A 20,352-nucleotide genomic window follows, 5' to 3' on the forward strand; every position below is an offset into this window, starting at 1 on the left:
GCATACAGACATACAGACAGTCAGCGTGTTCCCTCTCCCTCTGCTATCGTTCACCAGGGAAAGCATGTTCACAAGGGATTCTTTACTGCGAGGGGAAACGATACACCTGTTCTATTAGCTGGCCAGGTAGGAAAGAAAGGGAAGGGCAGGAGGGGTGAGGGGAAGGATGGCGGAGGGATGAAACAAGGGTTGAGAAAAAGAGAAAGGCAGGGTGGCAGGGGTGAGGGTAAGGAGGTAGAGAGAAAAGGAAAAAGAAGGCAGGCAACAACGGTGAGGATAAGGTGGACGGAGGGATGAAACAAGGGATAAAAAAAGAAGAGATAGGGATGAAAGGAGAGAAAGGGAAGAGGAGAAGATAATGGAATGAAAGAGAAGATAAAAGGTAAGGAGAGATAAACTAAAAGGTTGAATGGAGTATATATAGATAAAGTAGGGAGGAAAGGATAAAGGAGGTGCGGAGGGAAGGACGAAGGGAAGGAGGTATCGCAGGTGTCAGGTAACATAATGAGCGAGCCACAGGTATGCAGGATTCTCACACACACACACACACACACACACACACACACACACACACACACACACACACACGATAGACAATAAAATAAAATAAAATGGTCAGAGGGAAATTAGTAAAAAAAATGAGAGAGAGAGAGAGAGAGAGAGAGAGAGAGAGAGAGAGAGAGAGAGAGAGAGAGAGAGAGAGAGAGAGAGAGAGAGAAATAACCCTCAGGAATTATTTTCAGGTTCATAGTAAGCGGATGAATTCTTTCCCACGCTCACCCACACCTCCTCCTCCTCCTCCTCCTCCTCCTCCTCCTCCTCCTCCTCTTCCCACGTCTGCTCCTCTACGTCTCTTAAGTTTTCTCGCTTCCATTCTCTTTTTCTTTCATATTTTATCTTTTTTACTTTATCTTCCTGCTTTCTTAATTTTTTTTCTGCTTTCCTTCTTGCGTTTAATTAGCTCCTTTTCTCTCCTTTTCTCCTCTCGTTCAGATCCTACAAATGAAATAAGAGGAAATGTGTATTCTATTTATAAAGCAAGAAGAATGTGTGTGTGTGTGTGTGTGTGTGTGTGTGTGTGTGTGTGTGTGTGTGTGTGTGTGTGTGTGTGTGTGTGTGTGTGTGTGCTGTAATTGTTTTCACTGATAATTTTTTCCTTTTTATTATTTTTAGTTCATTTTGTGCTCGACTTTTAATCACAAATATATCAACTATTCTTTCTATTTTTTTTTTCTCACTCTCTCTACTTCGTTACATGTGATTTATTTCCCGCTCTAAGTAAATCCTTTTTCTCTCTCTCTCAGAATTTGCTCAGCTTCTTTTTTTCCTTCTATATTGTTATTTCACTCTCCCAGAACTTGATGTAATAAATTGTGTAGCAAAAATATTTCACTTCGTTCCCTGAAGAGCGGGATAATAAGGTTTTGCGATGAAATGTGCGCGGAGAAATAGACAGAGGAAAGGAGGAAAAGAAGGATGAGAAAGAGGAGAATTAGGAGAAAGATGAAAGAAAATATGGAAGAGGATAAGGGGAAGATGACGAAGGGAAAGGAAAGACGGCAAGAAACATTGGAAGGGTAGAAAATAGAAGAGAAATAGGAGAGACGTAATGTGCGCTAAGAAATAGAGGAGGATGAGAAAGAGGAGGATGAGAAAGAGGAGAATTAGGAGAAAGATGAAAAGTAAGGAGAATATGGAAGAGGATAAAGGGAAGATGACGAAGGGAAAGGAAAGACGGCAAGAAACATTGGAAGGGGAGAAAATAGAAGAGAAATAGGATGAGGAGACGTAATGTGCGCAAAGAAATAGACAGAGGAGAGGAGAAAGAGGAGAATTAGGAGAAAAATGAAAAGTAAGGAGAATATGGAAGAGGATAAGGGGAAGATGACGAAGGGAAAGGAAAGGCCGCAAGAAACATTGGAAGAGGGGCTAAAAGAAGAAGAGAAATACGAGTAGTAAAAAAGAAACAAGGGAAGGAGAAAAAATACGAGGAGATAGATGAGGAGGAGAAATAAAAGAAGTAAGAAGAGGAAAGGGAAAAATGAAAGGAGGAGAAGAAACTAAAAAAATAGAGAAAGGTGGAGGAGGAAGGAGGAGGAGGATGAAGAAGAAATAAGAGAGAGGGGGAAGAGTGAGAATGAAGGAGGAAAAAAGTAAAAAAAAAAAGAAGAGTGGGGAATGAAGGAGTAAGGAGAGGAGGAGAGAAAAATAAACAGGGAGGGGAGAGGGAGATGAAGGAGGAAGGAAGAGGAGAGAAAAAAAAAACAGGAGAGGGAAAAAAAATAGAATGAAGCGGCGGATGGAAAAAAATAGACGAATGAAATTGAAGGAGGAAAATGAAAGAGGAGGAAGAGAAAAAGGAGGAGAGGGAGGCGAATGGAGGAGGAGGCAAGGAAGGGTCTGATCGGCTTAAGTTCTCGATTCTTAAGATGATGTGATGAAAAAGAGTGATTAACCGGGGCTGACGAGGCGATGGAGAGAGAGAGAGAGAGAGAGAGAGAGAGAGAGAGAGAGAGAGAGAGAGAGAGAGAGAGAGAGAGAGAGAGAGAGAGAGAGAGAGGGAGGAGGAGGAGAAGGAGGAATGAGAAGACTAAGCAATCAGTCAGGAAACTATTGAGTGAAGGTGTCTAATGTGCTCCTCCTCCTCCTCCTCCTCCTCCCTTTCCTTTCTATTATCGTCAGCGCTTGCGACTCTGAGGGGATTTGACATGTGGCACAGAGAGAGAGAGAGAGAGAGAGAGAGAGAGAGAGAGAGAGAGAGAGAGAGAGAGAGAGAGAGAGAGAGAGAGAGAGAGAGAGAGAGAGAGAGATGGATGAATAACTCTACGGGGTTCCATCTCTACTCTTAACTATTTTTCTCATATTGAACGAGAGAGAGAGAGAGAGAGAGAGAGAGAGAGAGAGAGAGAGAGAGAGAGAGAGGATGAATAACTCTACGGGGTTCCATCTCTACTCTTAACTATTTTTTCATATTGAACGAGAGAGAGAGAGAGAGAGAGAGAGAGAGAGAGAGAGAGAGAGAGAGAGAGAGAGAGACGAAACTAACATTTACTCTTAAAATCAACCAGTTACTCCACTTACACCCCCCCCACACACACACACAAACAAACAAACACAAACACAAAATATAAAAAAAATCCCAAACACACAGACCTCTCCCCCTCCCATCCCTCCCCCCCACACAACACCCCCCTCTCCTCCTCTTCACCCTAACTCGCATTCCTTACAACACAGCAACTTTCTCCACCCACGCGTCTGACCCCAGTGTGTTTGTCTCCCCAGGGTGATGGCGGTCCCGTGGGCGTGGGGCGCGGCGCTGGCCCTTCTGCTCACCCTCACCCTGCTCGTCACGCCAGGTAAGCTCTCACCCTCACTTATGTTACCTGTAATTAGTTTATAACCGGCCTTTGTTGTTCACCTGCCGGGCCGCTGTGGTGAAGAGGGCGGCGAGGGGACGAGAGGCTAAACAGAGTGGAAGTGAGAAAGTTAGGGAGACAGAGAGAGGAATAGATAGGTAGATAAAGGGAGGTTGTCTATTGTAATTATATACCGGGTTCGTCCAAAATAGCGATGTTCAACTTATTTAAACCGTACCACCGAGACCTATATACCATTGATTTTAGAAGTTCGGGAGATAGAGAGAGTGATAGATGGATAGGTAAAGGGAGGTTGTCTGTTATATACCTGGTGTTTATTCTGAGTTACTTGTTCGTCCAAAATAGCGGTGTTCAACTTATTTAAACAGTACCAACAAGACATAGATGGATAGGTAAGGGAGTGTCTATATATACACTTGATGATTATTCCGGTTTAGTTGTTTGTCTAAAATAGCAATGTTCAACTTCTTTCAACCGTATTATCATGATCTGTTTACCAGTGAACTTGCATAATACATAAGAAAATACGTACTAATATATATAATATATCTACCAAACAGTGGCACATGAAATAAGGAAACAGATTAAAACGGAAAGATTAAGACCGAGACACATTTTAACAATAGCTTTCGCCAATTATATAAAGGAAATACAAATCGCTAGAAAGGTATTACAAACATCCACAGTTCATCAAATAAAGAGCGGTTGACGAGAGAAAGGAAGCAATAAAAGAAATTCCTCGTATTACAAAGTGTCTCTCAAATTACGCGGAGGACACACAAACAAACAAACCTTACAAGCACTCGATACGAAGCACATTAACGGAAAGCAAAGAAACTTATTTGCCTCAGCGCTGCCAGGTAACGGAGAGCCCCTGGCAGGCATCAGAAGGAGGAGGAGGAGGAGGAGGGGAAAAACGAGAACGAGCAGTAGATGAAGAATAGGAGTAGGAGGAGGAGGAAGGAGAGCAATAGGATGAGGGAAAGAAATAAGAAGGAAATAATAAAACGAAAAATAGGAAGAAATAGTAGTTAGAGATGAGGAAGAAGAGTGAGATTGATAGCAAGTAGAGGACGGACGAGTAGAAGGAGAGGAAGAAGAGGAAGGGGAGGAAAGAGAAGAAGGGTGATTGGAAATAAGGAGGAGAAGGAGGAGGAACATGGGGAGGATGAAGACGAGAACGAGTAGGAAGGAGAGAGAGAGAGAGAGAGAGAGAGAGAGAGAGAGAGAGAGAGAGAGAGAGAGAGAGAGAGAGAGAGAGAGAGAGAGAGAGAGAGAGAGAGAGAGAGAGAGAGAGAGAGAGAGAGAGAGGGGGGGGGGAGGAGGCGGAGGCGTGCAGTGTTCATGACGCTTTCCATCCATTCGTGTTCCTGGTCCCGCGGTCCCTTGTGAGTCGACGAGGAGACTTATGAATGTTTTGACTCCATTCAGGCCGAGTTGCTGCCGCTCGTCTTTGTGTGGGAGGGGGGCGTAGGAAGAAAGGGAGGGAGGAAGGAGGAGGAGGGTTGAGGGGATCATGAGGAGGAAGGAAGGGAATAGGATAAAGGAGAGAAGGAAGAAGGCAAGAAGGAGAAAATAGGAAGGAGTGGTTGGAGATGAGAGAAAGAGGGAGAGGGAGTGAGAGCAAAGGGAGAACAAGGGTGAAAACGAGTAGAAGAATTAGAGTAAAACAGGGAAGAGGAAGAGAAGTAAAGAGAAAGAATAGAATAAGGAGAAGTATAGAATAGGAAGGAGAAATATTAGTCAGAGATGAGAAGAAGGAGGGAAGGGGAGGAAGGGAGGAAAAGAGAGAAGGAGGGAACATTGGAGGCGCTGAAGGAGAGAAGGGAGGGAGGGAGAGAGAACGCGCTAATGGGGAGGTATAAACGTAGAAAGCGGTAATGAGGGGAAGAAGGAAATAGCGGAATATGAGAGGTATTGAGGGAGAGAATAGAGGAAGGAGGGAGGAAACATTAAAGGGGAAGAGGAGGCAATGAAGGAAGGAAGGAAAGGAGGGAGGAAACACAAGAGAGGCTGGGGTCGGGAGATAAAGAGAAATGGAGGGAGGAAGAAAGAGATGAGGATGGAGGGAAGGAGGGAGGGAAAGAGCAATGAAAGAAAGGAAGGAAGGAGGAAGCAAGCATGGAGCAGGCTCAAGGAAGAAGGACACATATTGGACACTGGGGGAGAGGAGGGAAAAGGGGGGAGAAGAATGGGAGGAAAGGAGGGAGAGAAAGTGAGAGGCTTAGGGGACATACGAGGAAGGTGAGAAGGAAAGAGAGGGAGCGAGAAATTAAATAAAAGAGAAATGGAGGTAAGAAGAGAGGCCGAGAGAGAGAGAGAGAGAGAGAGAGAGAGAGAGAGAGAGAGAGAGAGAGAGAGAGAGAGAGAGAGAGAGAGAGAGAGAGAGGAGAGAGAGAGAAAGAGAGAGAGAGAGAGAGAGAGAGGGAGAGAGAGGAAGAGGAGGAGGAGGAGGAGGAGGAGGAGGAGGAGAGAGAGGAAGGGAGTGTTTACGAGTAGTCTCTCTCTCTCTCTCTCTCTCTCTCTCTCTCTCGTTCAATCTTTCTCTCGCTATGTAAAGTTTAAACAAAAACAACAGCAAAATATAAACAAAGAAAAACAAATTTTAAAAAAAACTCCACTGATCAGAGTATTCAAGTTGCAACGCTAACAAACTTTCACCGGTTCTCAAAGTCTCTTTCGATCAGTTGTTGTTTTTTCCACGCGCCAAACCAAGCTGTCCCAAGCCTTCGAATATTAAATAGAACACGGGTATTGTTTTTCCTCACTCCCAAAAGACAGCGAGGAGCAAAATCGTGTCTCCGAAGAGGTCTTTCCTGGTACTTCTTCTTATGTCTTGTTTCGAGTCCCAGGGAAGGAGCAAAAACCCGGAGAGAGAGAGAGAGAGAGGGAGAGGGAGAGGGAGAGGGAAAGAGATTGTTGGTGTTGTTGTTTTAAGAAATCCGCATGTGAGTATTTTCTTAGTTGTGACAAAAGGTTAGAATTTATGCAGAGGAGAAAATCTGAGAGGAGGAGGTAGAGGAGGACGGAGGAGAAGAATCATCATCAGCATCACGAATTACTGGAGGAAGAGGAAGAGGAGGAGGGGTAGAGGAAAGAAGAGAACGAGAAACAGTAGGAAGAGGAAGAAAGGGCGAAGAGGAGGAAGAATAAAAGGAGGAAGAAGGAAGCGAGATCAACCAGTAGCAAGTTGAATACAAAATGCAGTAGGAGAAGAAAGAGAAAGAGGAAGAGGAGGAATTGAACGATCACACTCAGGAGGAGAAGAAGGAATAGGAAAAGGAAAACAGGCACAGAGAGAAGGATTAAATCGTGGTCGGGGAAAAGGAGAAAGCAATCTAGTACATCATATTTGCGTGGTGGCAGAAAGCACACAGCAATCATTATTTTCATTCCCTGTTGACGCACACCGAGTTGACGCAGCATAAAGCGGCGGAGTGCTATTACGAGAGCCTTGGCGGAGCGCAGGTGGGGCAGGTGAGGCTTGGGTTACCTGCGTTGCTTTGCCGGGCCCGCCGCTCTCACCTGCCTGCCTCGGGACGCTGATGAAAGGTCGGATTTGCATGCATGTTGGAAAAGCTACGATTCATACTCTTTTTATTCGTGTTGTGTTTTTTCTTGCTTCCCACTTTATGTTCGCTTTCTTCTTTCTTGCTATTTATTTTCGCTATTATATTGCTTTTCTTCTTTCTTGCTATTTATTTTCGCTATTATATTGGTTTTCTTTCTTGCTATTTATTTTCGCTATTATATTGGTTTTCTTTCTTGCTATTTATTTTCGCTTTTATATTGGTTTTCTTCTTTCTTGCTCTTTATTTTCGCTCTAATATTGGTTTTCTTCTTTCTTGCTATTTATTTTCGCTATTATATTGGTTTTCTTCTTTCTTGCTGTTTCTAATCACTGTTTGATGTTGGTTTTGGGGTTGTACTTATTTCCTTTTTTTATGTAGAAATATAACTTTTAATTTAATGTTCCGAAAGATGGGATGACAACAATGTCTTTAAAGCGTTATATGTAGTTTAGATACACGCTATTTTCTGCTTTTTTCTATATCTTTGTTTGAATGGAAATATAACTAAGTTTAATATTCCAGAAAGTAACCAAAAAAAATGGGTTTAATATTGCCATTTTGTCGGTTAGTTCTACAGTAATGTTTGGTTTCTTTTGATTTTATTTTATTTCCTTATGTCTGTTTGTTTGGAAAGTAGTATACCTCTTAATTTAATCATTCAAAAGGTAAGAAAAGAATGCACCTAAAGTGTTAATTTGCAAGTTAGATATACACTATTTTCGGTTTTCTTTGTGTGATTGTGATTTGCTTCATATGTTATAATTTGTTTGTACGAGGTATGAAAACAAAAACACGTCCGCCATTCCTCGTTAATTCCTCGCGCCAGCTATAGTCTGTTCACTTAAGTCTGACCCAAGCTGACAACATAAACCTAAGCGTGTTCGTAAGCACAGTGCAGATTACCAGAAAGTGCTGCGTGAGATAAACACAAACAGAGGTTAAAGAAAACTTGGAAGCCATAGCAGTAGCCAATCAGCACTCAGCTTGCAAACACGCTTAGGTTTATGTTGTCAGCTTGGGTCGGACTTAAGTGAACAGGCTTAGTTTGTTTCCTATCAATTGTGTTTGCTTTGGCTCGTTTTCGTATTCCGTTTGTAAATGGTACGAAAAAAAACCATGTTCGCAATCTCTCGTTCACTCCCGGCGCCGGTACAGTGCTCCGCCGGGACGCCCGCGACACCCGAAGAGTAATTAGGATCCACCTTCACTCGATCATTCATCTCTGCCGCGCTGTTCACGGACTCGCTGCCTCTAACACGACAGGGAGCGAAAAGCAGGTCCTTTGTCCAATCACGTCCGCCAGCCATGCGATACTTTACTTGCTAATAATATTTACTTGGAAATAATACTCGGAAATTCTATTGACGTGATACTATTTGTACGCTTTCACTAACAGAATGGAAGCATGATAGCAAAGTAAAAACAGGTGAGTTATCTCGGGCACGTGTACCTGTGTATCTTCATTAACCTGATTGCCGCCACGCGAACAACATCGTCGACTTAAAGAATAACTCCGTGCAGGCGGGATGCGTGTAGCTGTATTAAGAGGAAAATGATGGTATAGTATGCGTATTAATGAAGGTTGACTGGCGGTGATACAATGCCTGGCAGAAACCGACCCTTTGTCATAATACCTGAACACACCTGAAGCTATTTATACCTCCCCATTCCCCGTGTATTACGCTTTAACGAATGGTAAAGGTCACCGATGCTCACACGCTCTAAGGATATGTAGACAAACGAATGATTATAACTATTGGAAGAAAAATAAACAAGGAAAAAGGGAAGAAGAGGTACTGATGGTGAGAACAGAGGGAAAGAGTAGGAAAGGTATACGAAGGGATATGCAAGAAGAAGATATGGAAGGAGGAAGGGGATAGAGGAACTGATGGAGAGAACGGAGGAAAAGAGAAGGAAAGGTATGGAAGTGGGAGGAAAGAGAAAAACGCTGGAAAGAAACTAGAGATGCTGTTTATAATCCTGATGTTTAATGTTTTTTTTTTCTCTCTTTCTAAACTCACATTACGTTGGTAGGATAAAAGAAAGAGATGCTGTTTATTTTATCCACTTGCTATTTTGTTCTCTTTTTCTAATTCCGTGTTGCGTTGGTCAGCTGAAAGAAAATAGAGATGCTGTTTATTCTGTCCTGCTGCTTACTTTTATCATTTCCTTTTCTAAATACAAATTACGTTTACTTGTTATTGCGGATACTGGTGATCATATTCTGCCCTGGTGGTGGCGTGGGTTTACTTACAAAGGTGGCTTTAGTTGTATTGATGGTGGTGTGTATATATAGATTCTGACTCCCCCCACCCCCAACACACACACACACACACACACACACACTTGTCTGACAGTACCGTCACTCTAACTCATGCTGCTCCCCGGTACTCCACTTTTCATAGGTCGTTGAAGGTATGTTTCGTGGATACTTTATTATTTCGTTACTTTGCATACTTTATTTTTTTACGGTTCAGAAGACAGGTCAATAGTAATATAAAGTAGAAAGTAAAACGTCCCCGTCACGCGCAGCTCTGTACAAGAGGAAACAAGAGAGAGGAGACCGAGAACGTTATGAAATTTAGTTCGAGAATTGAAGCTAAATGAAAGACAACAATTACACAAATAAACACACATGGAAATATAATTACGTGCAGTGTATGAAGCGACGAGGTAAGAAGCTTTAAGAAGAAAAAATCATGCATGAAATGTTACACAACTAATTTGTTGCACATTGTTACACTCACGTTAATTACCCTTGAGAGGAGGAGGAGGAGAAATAAGAAAAAAAAACGTGATGAGAATATTACATTGAGAAAAGGAAAAGGACATCGCTGTGGAGGGGGAATATATGAGACACGAGGCGATTACTTTTTTGTTGTTGTTTTTGAGAGAGAGAGAGAGAGAGAGAGAGAGAGAGAGAGAGAGAGAGAGAGAGAGAGAGAGAGAGAGAGAGAGAGAGAGAGAGAGAGAGAGAGAGAGAGAGAGAGAGAGAGAGAGAGAGAGAGAGAGAGAGAGAGAGAGAGAGAGAGACAGAGCAGTTAGGGAAATATCAACGAACCAAAGTAAGGGACTAATAATATAACACCCTTTGGATAGAATAGAACGAAATGAAGGAATGGAAGAAGTAGAGTAGAATGATAAGAACGGAGGGTAGAGATGAATAAGAGAGACGGAGAAAGAATGAGATAGAAAGAGCTGATTGAAAGCGAAAAAGAAAAATTGAGCAAACAAGAGAAAAAGGCTGAGATATAACGCCTTCAGGATAGAATAGAAGCAAATAGAAAGAAAGAGACGAATGAGAGCGAAAGAGAAAATAAGAGCAAACGAGAGAAAATGGCTAAGAATACAACGCCTTCAGGATAGAATAGAAGCAAATAAAGATGAAGAAATATAATTGAAGGAATAGAACGGATTTAGGGGAACACAGAGAGACGGAGAGAGGAATGAGAAAGAAAGAGCTAAGAGGAAGCGAATGAAACGAATAAATGAGCAAGAAGGAATCATAAAAGAGAGAAAAGGAGAATGAAAGGAATCAAAAAAAGGATATAAGCAAGGGAGAAAAAGAGGGAGAGAAAGAGAAGAAATGAAAGGAGTGTAAAGAAGATAAATGAACAAAGAGGAAGAAGGACTCACACATAAAAAGGGAGAAAAAGAATAAAAGAAAATGAAGGGAAGAAATGAGAAAGAAGGAAGAAGAAATCACACAAGAGAAAAAAAAGAAAAAAAGAAAAAAAAGAGTAACGTACCTTCTTTCTACTTACAATTTTTCCACTCAAATTTATGCACGAAGTGGCTCCCTCGGGCGACTCTTACGCTTCATCTTACGCAACGACGCTGTTTTATGCTTCGCAAAACCAACAACACATGACGTCACACCTTGATTAATGACGTCATCTTCCCGGTCGGCCAATCAGGGAACCCGGATTCGTATTATTGAGCCTCGGTTTGTTTTTGCCCTCACAGAGAACCCGCCTGGACTAATTAATGGTTTAAAGGTGATTGGTTTACCTGTGTTATGGCCGCCGCCGGGTAATTATCCTTTATTGAACGCGCTGTTTTCTGATTTAAGTTCGTGGGGAGATGAATGTGACTTTTTACGTCCACTGTCGGGTATTAGATTTCCACTTAGAGCGTCAAATGATGGAGTGTTTTGTTAAGGGAAAGGAAAATTTATACTTATTCTTTGTTGGGAGTCATGTTTAGCATTTTTTACACTTGTTTACTATATCCGCTCTTTGTTATCGGTTCAGTGTTTCTTTTTAGAGGAAAGAAGCCTGCTCATTGTTTTTTTTCCGTCTGTGGTTTTGCTACAGACAGAAGGATCTTTTGTTAAGGGAAAGGAAAATTTATACTTATTCTTTATTGGGAGTCATGGTTAGCACTTCTTACTCTTTTTTGCTATCCGCTGTTTGTTATCAGTTCAGTGTTTATTTTTAAAGGAAAGAAATCTACTCATCGTTATACTTATTCTTTGTTGGGAGTCATGTTTAGCATTTCTTACACTTTTTTACTATCCTCTGTTTGTTATCAATTCAGTGTTTCTTTTTAGAGGAAAGAAATCTACTCATCGTTTTTTCAGTCTGTGGATAAGTTTAGCTACAGACAGAAGGATCGATATGAACAGTGCTACCGTCTATAAAACCAGATGATTTAAAGGTCCAACATAATCAAGAGGAGGGTATCAGGACACCTCTTCTCCCGAAACTGACCCCTCTTTCGGCCACCTCTTTGGATTTTTTTAGGAGCAGCGAGTAGCGGGCTTTTTTTTTTATTATTGTTTCCCTTTTTTGTGCCCTTGAGCTGTCCCCTTTGTTGTAAAAAAAATAATAATCAAGTTGACAAACAGTTTATAGGTGACAACATCAACTATATAACATTCATGACGTTACATGCAAGCGAATCTCATTATAAAACATTACAGTATCTACACTATTAGTTCTCAGTACGCTTATTATCTGGGAGCTTATTATCTGACCATTTATCAAGTGTCTAAACGTTTATGGTGATGACAAGCGCACGTAATACAAATACGTGACGTTCAAAAGGTGAAGATAAAAAAATCTCAGAAAAAAACGCTAATTATCTGCTCATTTATCCAGCAGGCAAAGTTTAAAACCGGCGACAGCAGCCTCGTAACGTCCACAGAAAGTCAAAAGCCTCCAAACTTTTTCAGAAGCAGAATTAATGACATCAATTCCTTCTGGAGCAGCGTTGGCAAATTATCGTACTCATCGCATTGAATTTCGTAGTTTTGGACCGATAACTATGGCAAAAAGAAAAAAAAGAGCATCAATAAATAACAGCTTTAACGCCAACTTTAATTATCTATTGTTATTTGTGCAGGTAGGAGAGTTTGTGGCTTAAAAATGATAAATACAATGTGGTGAATACGATAATATGGCGACGCTGTTCAGGAGGGGAGCACCAGGCCTCTCAGATTAGATAAGTTTTATTTTTATTTTTTCATTACTGTAACTCGGCTTCTTTATATTTTCTTTCTTCATGGAGCAGCGTCTTGATGTCATATTTTTGTCTGCACCTTTTGGATTGTCTTCTGTATCATGAATATATAAAGGACGAAAACTTCCCGAACCGATCTAAAGACACATCCCTGGACGGCTAACTAAGCGTGGGCCGCCCTCGCCAGCGCCCCTCCACCCCCACAAGCCGTACATGATCCGTGACTCCCCACAACACGCGGCAGCATTGATTGTGGTGTAGGGGAGCAAGGGGCGGGCGCGGGCCTGGCTGAGTTCCATTTGTAGCATGTGGGACTGCGCAGATTACCAATACAAAGGGAAGAGTTTGGGGTTAATCCATGTTGCTTTAGTGGTCAGAGCAGATTGGCAACGCTCGTGGTTTTGTGCTCTTTTGTGTTTTTGGAGTGAGGTTGGTTTGTAATGTTGCCGTGATGGTGTAGCGGAGGGAAAGGTGTTGGAAGGGCTATGTGTGTGTTGCGCTGATGGTTTTGTGTGAGATGCATAAATTGGCAATACAATAGAGGAGAAAGGTTGTTTGTGGAAAGCCAATGTTGTATTGCTGTATTGTGTGGGTTCTATAAGTTGGCAACACATTAGAGGAGAAAGGTCGTTTGTGGAAAGCCAGTGTTGTGTTGGGTGTTGTTTGGTGTTTTGGAAGAACCACTGACTTCTAACTGGAGATGTTTTTTGTAGTATTTTAAAGGCCGCGTCCATAGCAACACACAGATTTGATTGATTGGCAAAGATTTCACCTGATAACCTAAGTCCTAAGGTATGGCAGAGATGCTGAGATTTGGTTTAGAAGTCAAAATATCATCGTAAGGGGCTATTACACTGTGCAAATTTTCTGTGGATCTTCAGTCAAACCACGATTTCTGCTAGCGTGGTTCTTATTTGTTTCTTGTTTTTGCTGCTGCTGATGATGATGGTGAATAATACCGTCGTCCTTCAGTGAAATCTACCGTAGCTTTGGAAGATCGTGGACACGTCAGAAAACTACGGAAATATAAGAACCACGCCAGCGGAAATCGTGGTTTGACTGAAGATCCACGGAAAATTTGCCCAGTGTAATAGCCCCTTAAAGCATGGCACAGAGATAGATATTTGGTTTACAAGTCACAATTTCACCTCGTAACTTAAGTCCTAAAGCATGGCAGTCCTAGCAACACAATTTAGGGGCTTTGGGAAGTGTGTTGCTGAGCGTGTGGCGGTGTTGCAGGTGGAGGCGTGGAGTGCTTCGTCTGCAGCTACTCCCCGCGCAGCAACAGCTCGAGGATGGACGGCTGCACCAAGGACAACTTCACCGAGGAGAGGGTCGAGACGCGCTCCTGTGACCTGGGCTGCGAGTCGGTGGCTGTCTATGACCTCAACGGTAACGGTCCCTCGGTTGTTGCCAGTTCGATCCCCGCTTGCACGAACCTCGCTTCTATGACCTTTGCTTGCACGACCCACGCTTGTGCGACCCCTGCCTGTACGACCTCTGATTGTTCTGCTTTGATTTTCTCGTTGACTTGCCCGTTTCGTACCTTTTTTTTTTTATTGTATGGGTATCGCCTGCCTGCCTGCCTGCCTGCCTGCCTACCTACCTACCTACCTACCTACCTACCCACCCACCTACCTACCTACTTACCTGCCTGTCTGCATACCTGCCAGCCTTTATCTTATGTTCCGTTTGGTTGCAAGTCTTTTACCGTGTTCCTACGTGTTGTTGATTTTTCCCCGGCGTGTGTTCTATCCCAAAACCTTTCCGCCGCGATGCTTGCCTTGCCGCCTGTCTGCCTGCTGTCATCGCCGTGTGTTTCGTTTCGTTGCTTGGCCCGGCCTCTGTTTCAGACTTTGTTTTACCTTCCCACCAGCCGCAGCTTCTCACCTCCACCACATGTCTAGTGTAGTATTGTTGCTCGTCGCCTTGTCCATCATCTGTTCTTTTTCTTGATACAGTTCAGTATCTTTTGTCTCTTGGAATAGTGTATTTTACACTGCTTCTTCGAGCGTCAGCGTAGTTTCTACAGCTCATCTGTTACGGTCACTTCTGACCCCTGTTAACTATTTGATGGAAGCTTTTTTAAGCACTCCAAGCTTGCTGCTTTGCACTGATTTATTGTCCCTAAGCCTGGTAACCTTAGCAGTAGCACGTAGGCCCCCGCTCTGCCTGCACGCGGGGCGTGGCTGCCGGGCCGCCTCTCAGTGAGTGTTCTTCCACAGACGAGCTGGAGAGTTACCACCGCAACTGTGCCACCAACGACACCATCATGACCAACACCTGCGAGACCTACACCAACATCATCCTGACGCGCGAAGTGTGTTCCTGCGACTGGTCCTACTGCAACACTGCATCGGGGGCCGCGCCCTTGTGTGCGGCGCGGGCGGCGGCAGTCCTGGCGCCGCTTCTGGCCTTGGTGGGGGCGTTGCGGGGCGGCGCGCTGGTATGAGGCGACGCCTGCTCCCTACACGTTACCCTCTACACCGCAATGTATACATGTATATCTTTTTCAAAAGTTCTTTTTTTTTGGTGAACAGCAGCCACTCTAAGGTTAATGTGCTTCATTATGAATTTTAAAAAATCAAGTGTCATAAGGCTGCAGCGAGGCGCGGGGCAGGTTGCCATGGCGTCCCCTCGCGGCCTCCCACCCCGCCCCGTTCAGTCCGGCAGCAGCCTCCGACGCAGAGCGTGGTTCCTGCCGCTGCCGCCGCCGCCGCCGCCTCACGCCCTGCGAGGCCCTGCACCACCCAGCACGCACCTGGCGGGGCCGCGGGGCAGCTCTTTTCGCCAAGTGATAAATGAGTTGATCAAGACTGAACGTGTGTACACCGCCACCCACGACTCTAGTCACTGCGTCGCCACGCCCTCGGGCCAGCCAGCGGGTCACTGTGCTCTCCCCTGCCGCCACGCCGTCGCCGCCGGCGCCGCCGCCACCTCTCAACACGGAACTCAGTGATCTCCACGCTGCCGTCGCCGAGGCAGGCCTGCCGGCGTGCCTGCGGGCGCCGGGCAGCGTCGTGCCGCCGCACGGGCCGGTCAGCCGTCCAGTAGAGTCACGCGCCACCGTGCAGTCCGAATTAGTAGGGGAGCGGCGCGAGGAGCCTCACAGCTAGTCAGAGCCAGACGCTCAGTGTGTCCGGGCAAAGCTTTGGTTTCTCTTTCTATTTTGTGCTTGTTTATAATTTTGGAGGCACTGAGGTGGGAGGCAGCCGGCGTGCGGGGGCGCCCCGCCCTGTTGTCCTGAGGCACATAGTCAGGGCGCCCCGAGGCCCGCCGCCGGTGCCTCTCAAGCAATAAACACCCCGTTCATGTGTACACGTTAGGTACCTCCGTCACTGCCACGCCAAACACAGTACCGGCGGGCCGGGAGCGGGACACTCCGCCCCTCGGCCCGGCCCTGCCAGACATCGCGGCGCAGCCTTAGCTTGTAGGTTTCATATTTTGGGTTCCATGAGCTTTCTTCTTGCAAAAAAAGGGAATTTCATGTATTTTATAGACAGTTTTTTGTACTTGTTTCACGTGGCGAGGAAGGCGTGGCTTGGCGCCGCCGGTAGGCTGTGGGGCGCCGCGGGGTGTCTTGCCATCCTCACAGCCCTGCCGGCGGCCGCGGCCACGCCCGCGTCCCCGCCGCCCGTCAGCCACGCCCGGGATGTGATAGTGTGTCCTGCGCGGCGCCGCAGCCCTGCGGCCGAGGCGTGTGACGCTTTCCTTGACGATGCTTTACATGTACAGTTTTTTAAGACGCCTCCGTGACCACTGGCATTCGTCTTTCATAATGGTCAAGTCTATAATATATTATTCCATAGATTTTATACCACATTTTAGGTTTGTAAAAGATGCTATATATAAAAGTGTATGTAATATACTTAAAAGTTTAGTGCCGTTTTAGGGTAGATATAGAGTATATGTGTCTTGCAGGGTGAGCAGTGAGTGTTGTCACACCTGCCTGACACACCTGGCCCAGCAGGGAACAGCCTGGGCACCACCAGCACCTACTACCTACCTGTCAATAAAATATGAATGAATTGTACTTTTTCACTCCATCCTTACGGTCCTCCGCCGCCATCGCCGCAGCCCGGGGCGGGACGCTCCTGCAGCAGCACCACCAAGACACTCACCGCTGCCTCCTTGTAAGGGCACTCGGCATGGGAGGACAGCACTCTTTTCTTTTCCAACTTCATGTGTTGCTGCAGTTGCCTCATTATCCACATTAGTGTATGCTTTATTTTTGTTGCAGTTTTGTAATTTTGTTCTCATTGAGATACCTTACGCCCCTGTCCACCAGCAGTGAATGGGTACCAGGTATTAATCGGGGGTTGTGTCCCGTCTCCTGGGATATGTTCCCTTCTCCTATAATTCCTTCCCCTTCTGTCTCTCTCCGGCATATAACCACAGATGTTGCGCCGACTAAACGAAACTTTCCAACTTTGTTCTCATTGACAAAAGAGGATTTTTTTTCTTCAGATCGAAGTATCACTGTTGCCTGATCATTCCTGTGTCATTCGCTCCGTTTACTTCTGTGTCAAAATTATTAGTTTGTATGTAATAGGAAAAGCTTTATTGTGATGTGACTGAATCAGTGTCTACAACATAGCGCGTTACTCCATCAGTGTGAATAATGCAAACGTCAGGGCTGGTTGGAGAGAGAGAAGCAGACAGACAGACAGGCAAACAGATTTAGACAGACATGCAGGTAGACAAAAGAAGACTAATTGAGAGACAGGTAGAAATAATAACACCAGCATAAAATCAGTTTCACTTGACAACAGACTTCTAGAAAAAAAGTTAGCGAATAAACCAACCCCTCCTGGAACCTACACTCAACCACACGGAAGCAAAATCCTAATAAACCAAAACAAAGTGGGGTTGCGTCTGAGAGATGAACCCACTATAAAAAAAATGGGAAAAACGAGAAGGAAAGGAATACAAAATGGAAAACAAATTTATCTTAAACATGTACACAACCACGCTAAAACAAACCTCTTAGAAACCAAACACTAAGCGGAGTTACAGTTGACAGATTGACCGGCTAAAAAAGAGAAAAAACGAAGGAACGGAAAACAGACTTATCTAAAACAAGGAAATCAACCACACTAAAACAAAAACCTTATAAACCAAAACCTATTGAAGTGGTGTTACGGCTGTCTGATTAAACCACTACCGTATAAAAAAAAACGAGATGGAAACAAAAACAAGAGGAAAACAAACGCATATTATTTTCTTACCTTTAACTTTTTTTTTTTCTTTGTTATGCATCGGAATGAAGGGCAGCTAAACGCCATTAACTTCGTTCCCACATACTTGCGTGGTTTATGTGGCGGCGGAGACGGAAGATAATCTCGTTAGGCGTAATGAAATAAACACGTCGTGATGCGAGTAATTAAGTTAACCTCGTTTGCACCTGACTGGGCATAGACTTCACCTAATTGAATTTTAAGTGTGAGTGTATTCATTTTAAGTGTGAGTGTATACCATATTTTTTTGTTCTCTTTTTATTAGAGTGTGGGTGAGTGCGTGCATGGGTCTCTCTCTCTCTCTCTCTCTCTCTCTCTCTCTCTCTCTCTCTCTCTCTCTCTCTCTCTCTCTCTCTCTCTCTCTCTCTCTCTCTCTCTCTCTCTCTCTCTCTCTCTCTCTCTCTCTCTCTCAATGACGTCAGGATGTGTGTCGGGATGGATTAGAGGAAAGAAGAAATTAATCCAAAGGTACGAACGAGAGAGAGAGAGAGAGAGAGAGAGATGAAAAATTCTGCGGGTGGAGGGCTTAAGGAACTAGAAAAATTGGGCAATATTTTACGAAAGAAGGAAGAATGACGTTTAAAGAGATGAGAGAGAGAGAGAGAGAGAGAGAGAGAGAGAGAGAGAGAGAGAGAGAGAGAGAGAGAGAGAGAGAGAAATATAAGAACAAAATATGAAACGGATCCAAATGAGAGAAAAAAAAAAGAGGGTAACAGAATTCGAAGTGGTAAAAAAGAACATAACTAAAAATGAAAGGGAAAAAAGAAATTGGTGTAAAAAGATTAAAGGAACAGAAATGAGAGACAAAAAGGATTCATGATTTTATAAGATGCTAACACGAGCGTAAAACTGAAGGATGAAAACAAGAAATAAAGCTCCCGAACCAGAGTGCAGAAGATATTAGATTCGAGAGGGACAGACCGACGGGCAGATAGACAGACAGACAGACAGACAGACAAACAGAGATTCACACCAATAAAGAATCCAACTCGGTCCAATTTCCATTCGTCGTGTTTGCAGAGATTTTTTTTTACCCGAGCCTCACCTAAAAACGCAGGTGTACGTGGTTAAGAAAATTTCTTTGCTTCGCCACCTGTTACCTGCCCGGCGAGTGTGTGGGGAGCGTTGTGGTGAAGCCGTGGAGAGGGAAAGTGAATATAACCGAGTTGTCGAAATATGATTGACGAGTAGTTTCAGAATTAAATGCGATGAAACTGGGGTGAGGGAAGCTGAATATAATGGAGTCGCCGAAATATGATTGGAGTTTCAGCCATAATTGTGCTGAAACTGTGGCTAGGGAAACTGAATGAAACTGAGTCGAGATATGATAGATGAGATGTTTCAGCCCTAATTGATGTGAAACTATGGCACTTGCGAGTAAAGAGGCGGCAGGGGAAATTTAATAGAACCCGAGTCGGAAAAGTTTCGGTCATAAATGTGTTGAAACTGCTTCGCTTGGAAGTAAAGAGGGCAAACCTGAAACGGAATAGAACAGAGTCGATGAAATGTCATAATTGGGGGGAAACTGCAGCGCTTGGAATTAACGAGGCTGAAACTGAAACTGAAAAAAAATATTCGGAGAAATGTCATAATTTGGGTGAAGTTGTGGCCCTTGAGAGTAAAGTGACCGCGAGGGAAACTGAATAAAACTAAAACGATTTGTGATTGACGTTAAGTTTCAGTGACATTATTGGTGAAACTATGGCGCCGGGAAGTAACGAAAAATTTAATAAAAGTTGGCTAGAACATGAAATATATGAATACCGATAAATTCATGGGTAACGCTGCTGCTGACTAATTTTTCGATACTAATGAAAATATTAATAACAAGGGCATTGACCCGAGTTCATGAATAACGTCGATAATGACTGAGAGGAACGAAAATAAGTTTATTGATATTTATTTCAGTAATTCAGAAATACTGTATATGGTGTAGTTTATTTAATGATCCATTTGTAATTATATTTTAGTTCAATGAAAATACAATTAATATTTTCAGTAATATGATGAGGAAGCTACATCAGAGTACCAGTAATCATTTCTTGAGGGCGTGCTAATTGAAAGTCCTTAGATCTAAATAACAGTTTAGATCAAGTATGTAGTTTAGCGTGAGAAGGTAACAGTGATTTTGATGTGGTAAAAACGAACGGAACTAGAAATGAAAGGGGAAAAAAATTGACGTAAAAAGATTAAAGGGACAGAAATGAAACAAAAAAGGATTCAGGATTAAATAAGAAGCTAACATGAGCGTAAAGCTGAAGGATGAAAACAAGAAATAAATTTCCCCAACCAGAGTACTGAAGAAGGAACTAGAATTACGATAAGAGACTGAAATGTTTAAATATCTGAATAAATCTTCGAGCAAAAGCTAAATTTATAATAATGAAAACAGAAAGCAAAATCACAGCTATTAAAATGAATCTAAAAAGGCAACCGAACCACCACATGAGAAAAGGATCCCTGGAAGCATAAATTAAAATTGTAAAATGTGAAAAGCGATGGAACGATAGTAGAAAAAAATACACATTAAAAGAAACAAAGATATATTACACTCACAATACCTAAAGTGCCACCGCGAGCATAATTATTAGTATGATTAGAGGCCGATATAAACGTGTAAATCTCTTAAGGCTATTACTGGCGATGTGATCAAACCCCGACGAATACATTTAAATAAACCGGCGTTGAGTGTTGGCGATTAAT

At 43.5% G+C, this 20,352-nt stretch overlaps 1 protein-coding gene across 2 annotated transcripts in view; it reads left to right on the top strand.

The window, feature by feature from the left end:
• Window positions 1-16,441, top strand: part of LOC127000401 (uncharacterized) — a 61,544-nt gene extending 45,103 nt beyond the window's left edge. For both annotated transcript variants that reach the window (XM_050864092.1, XM_050864093.1), the window contains exons 2-4: window positions 3,283-3,356; window positions 13,652-13,804; window positions 14,638-16,441. In XM_050864092.1, the coding sequence (XP_050720049.1) occupies window positions 3,287-3,356; window positions 13,652-13,804; window positions 14,638-14,864 (450 nt within the window). In that variant the 5' untranslated portion in view covers window positions 3,283-3,286 and the 3' untranslated portion in view covers window positions 14,865-16,441. The remainder of the gene's footprint in view (window positions 1-3,282; window positions 3,357-13,651; window positions 13,805-14,637) is intronic.
• The last annotated feature ends 3,911 nt before the right edge of the window (window positions 16,442-20,352 follow it).

The sequence above is a fragment of the Eriocheir sinensis genome, chromosome 18 (genome assembly GCF_024679095.1).
Source record: "Eriocheir sinensis breed Jianghai 21 chromosome 18, ASM2467909v1, whole genome shotgun sequence".
NCBI lineage: Eukaryota > Metazoa > Arthropoda > Malacostraca > Decapoda > Varunidae > Eriocheir > Eriocheir sinensis.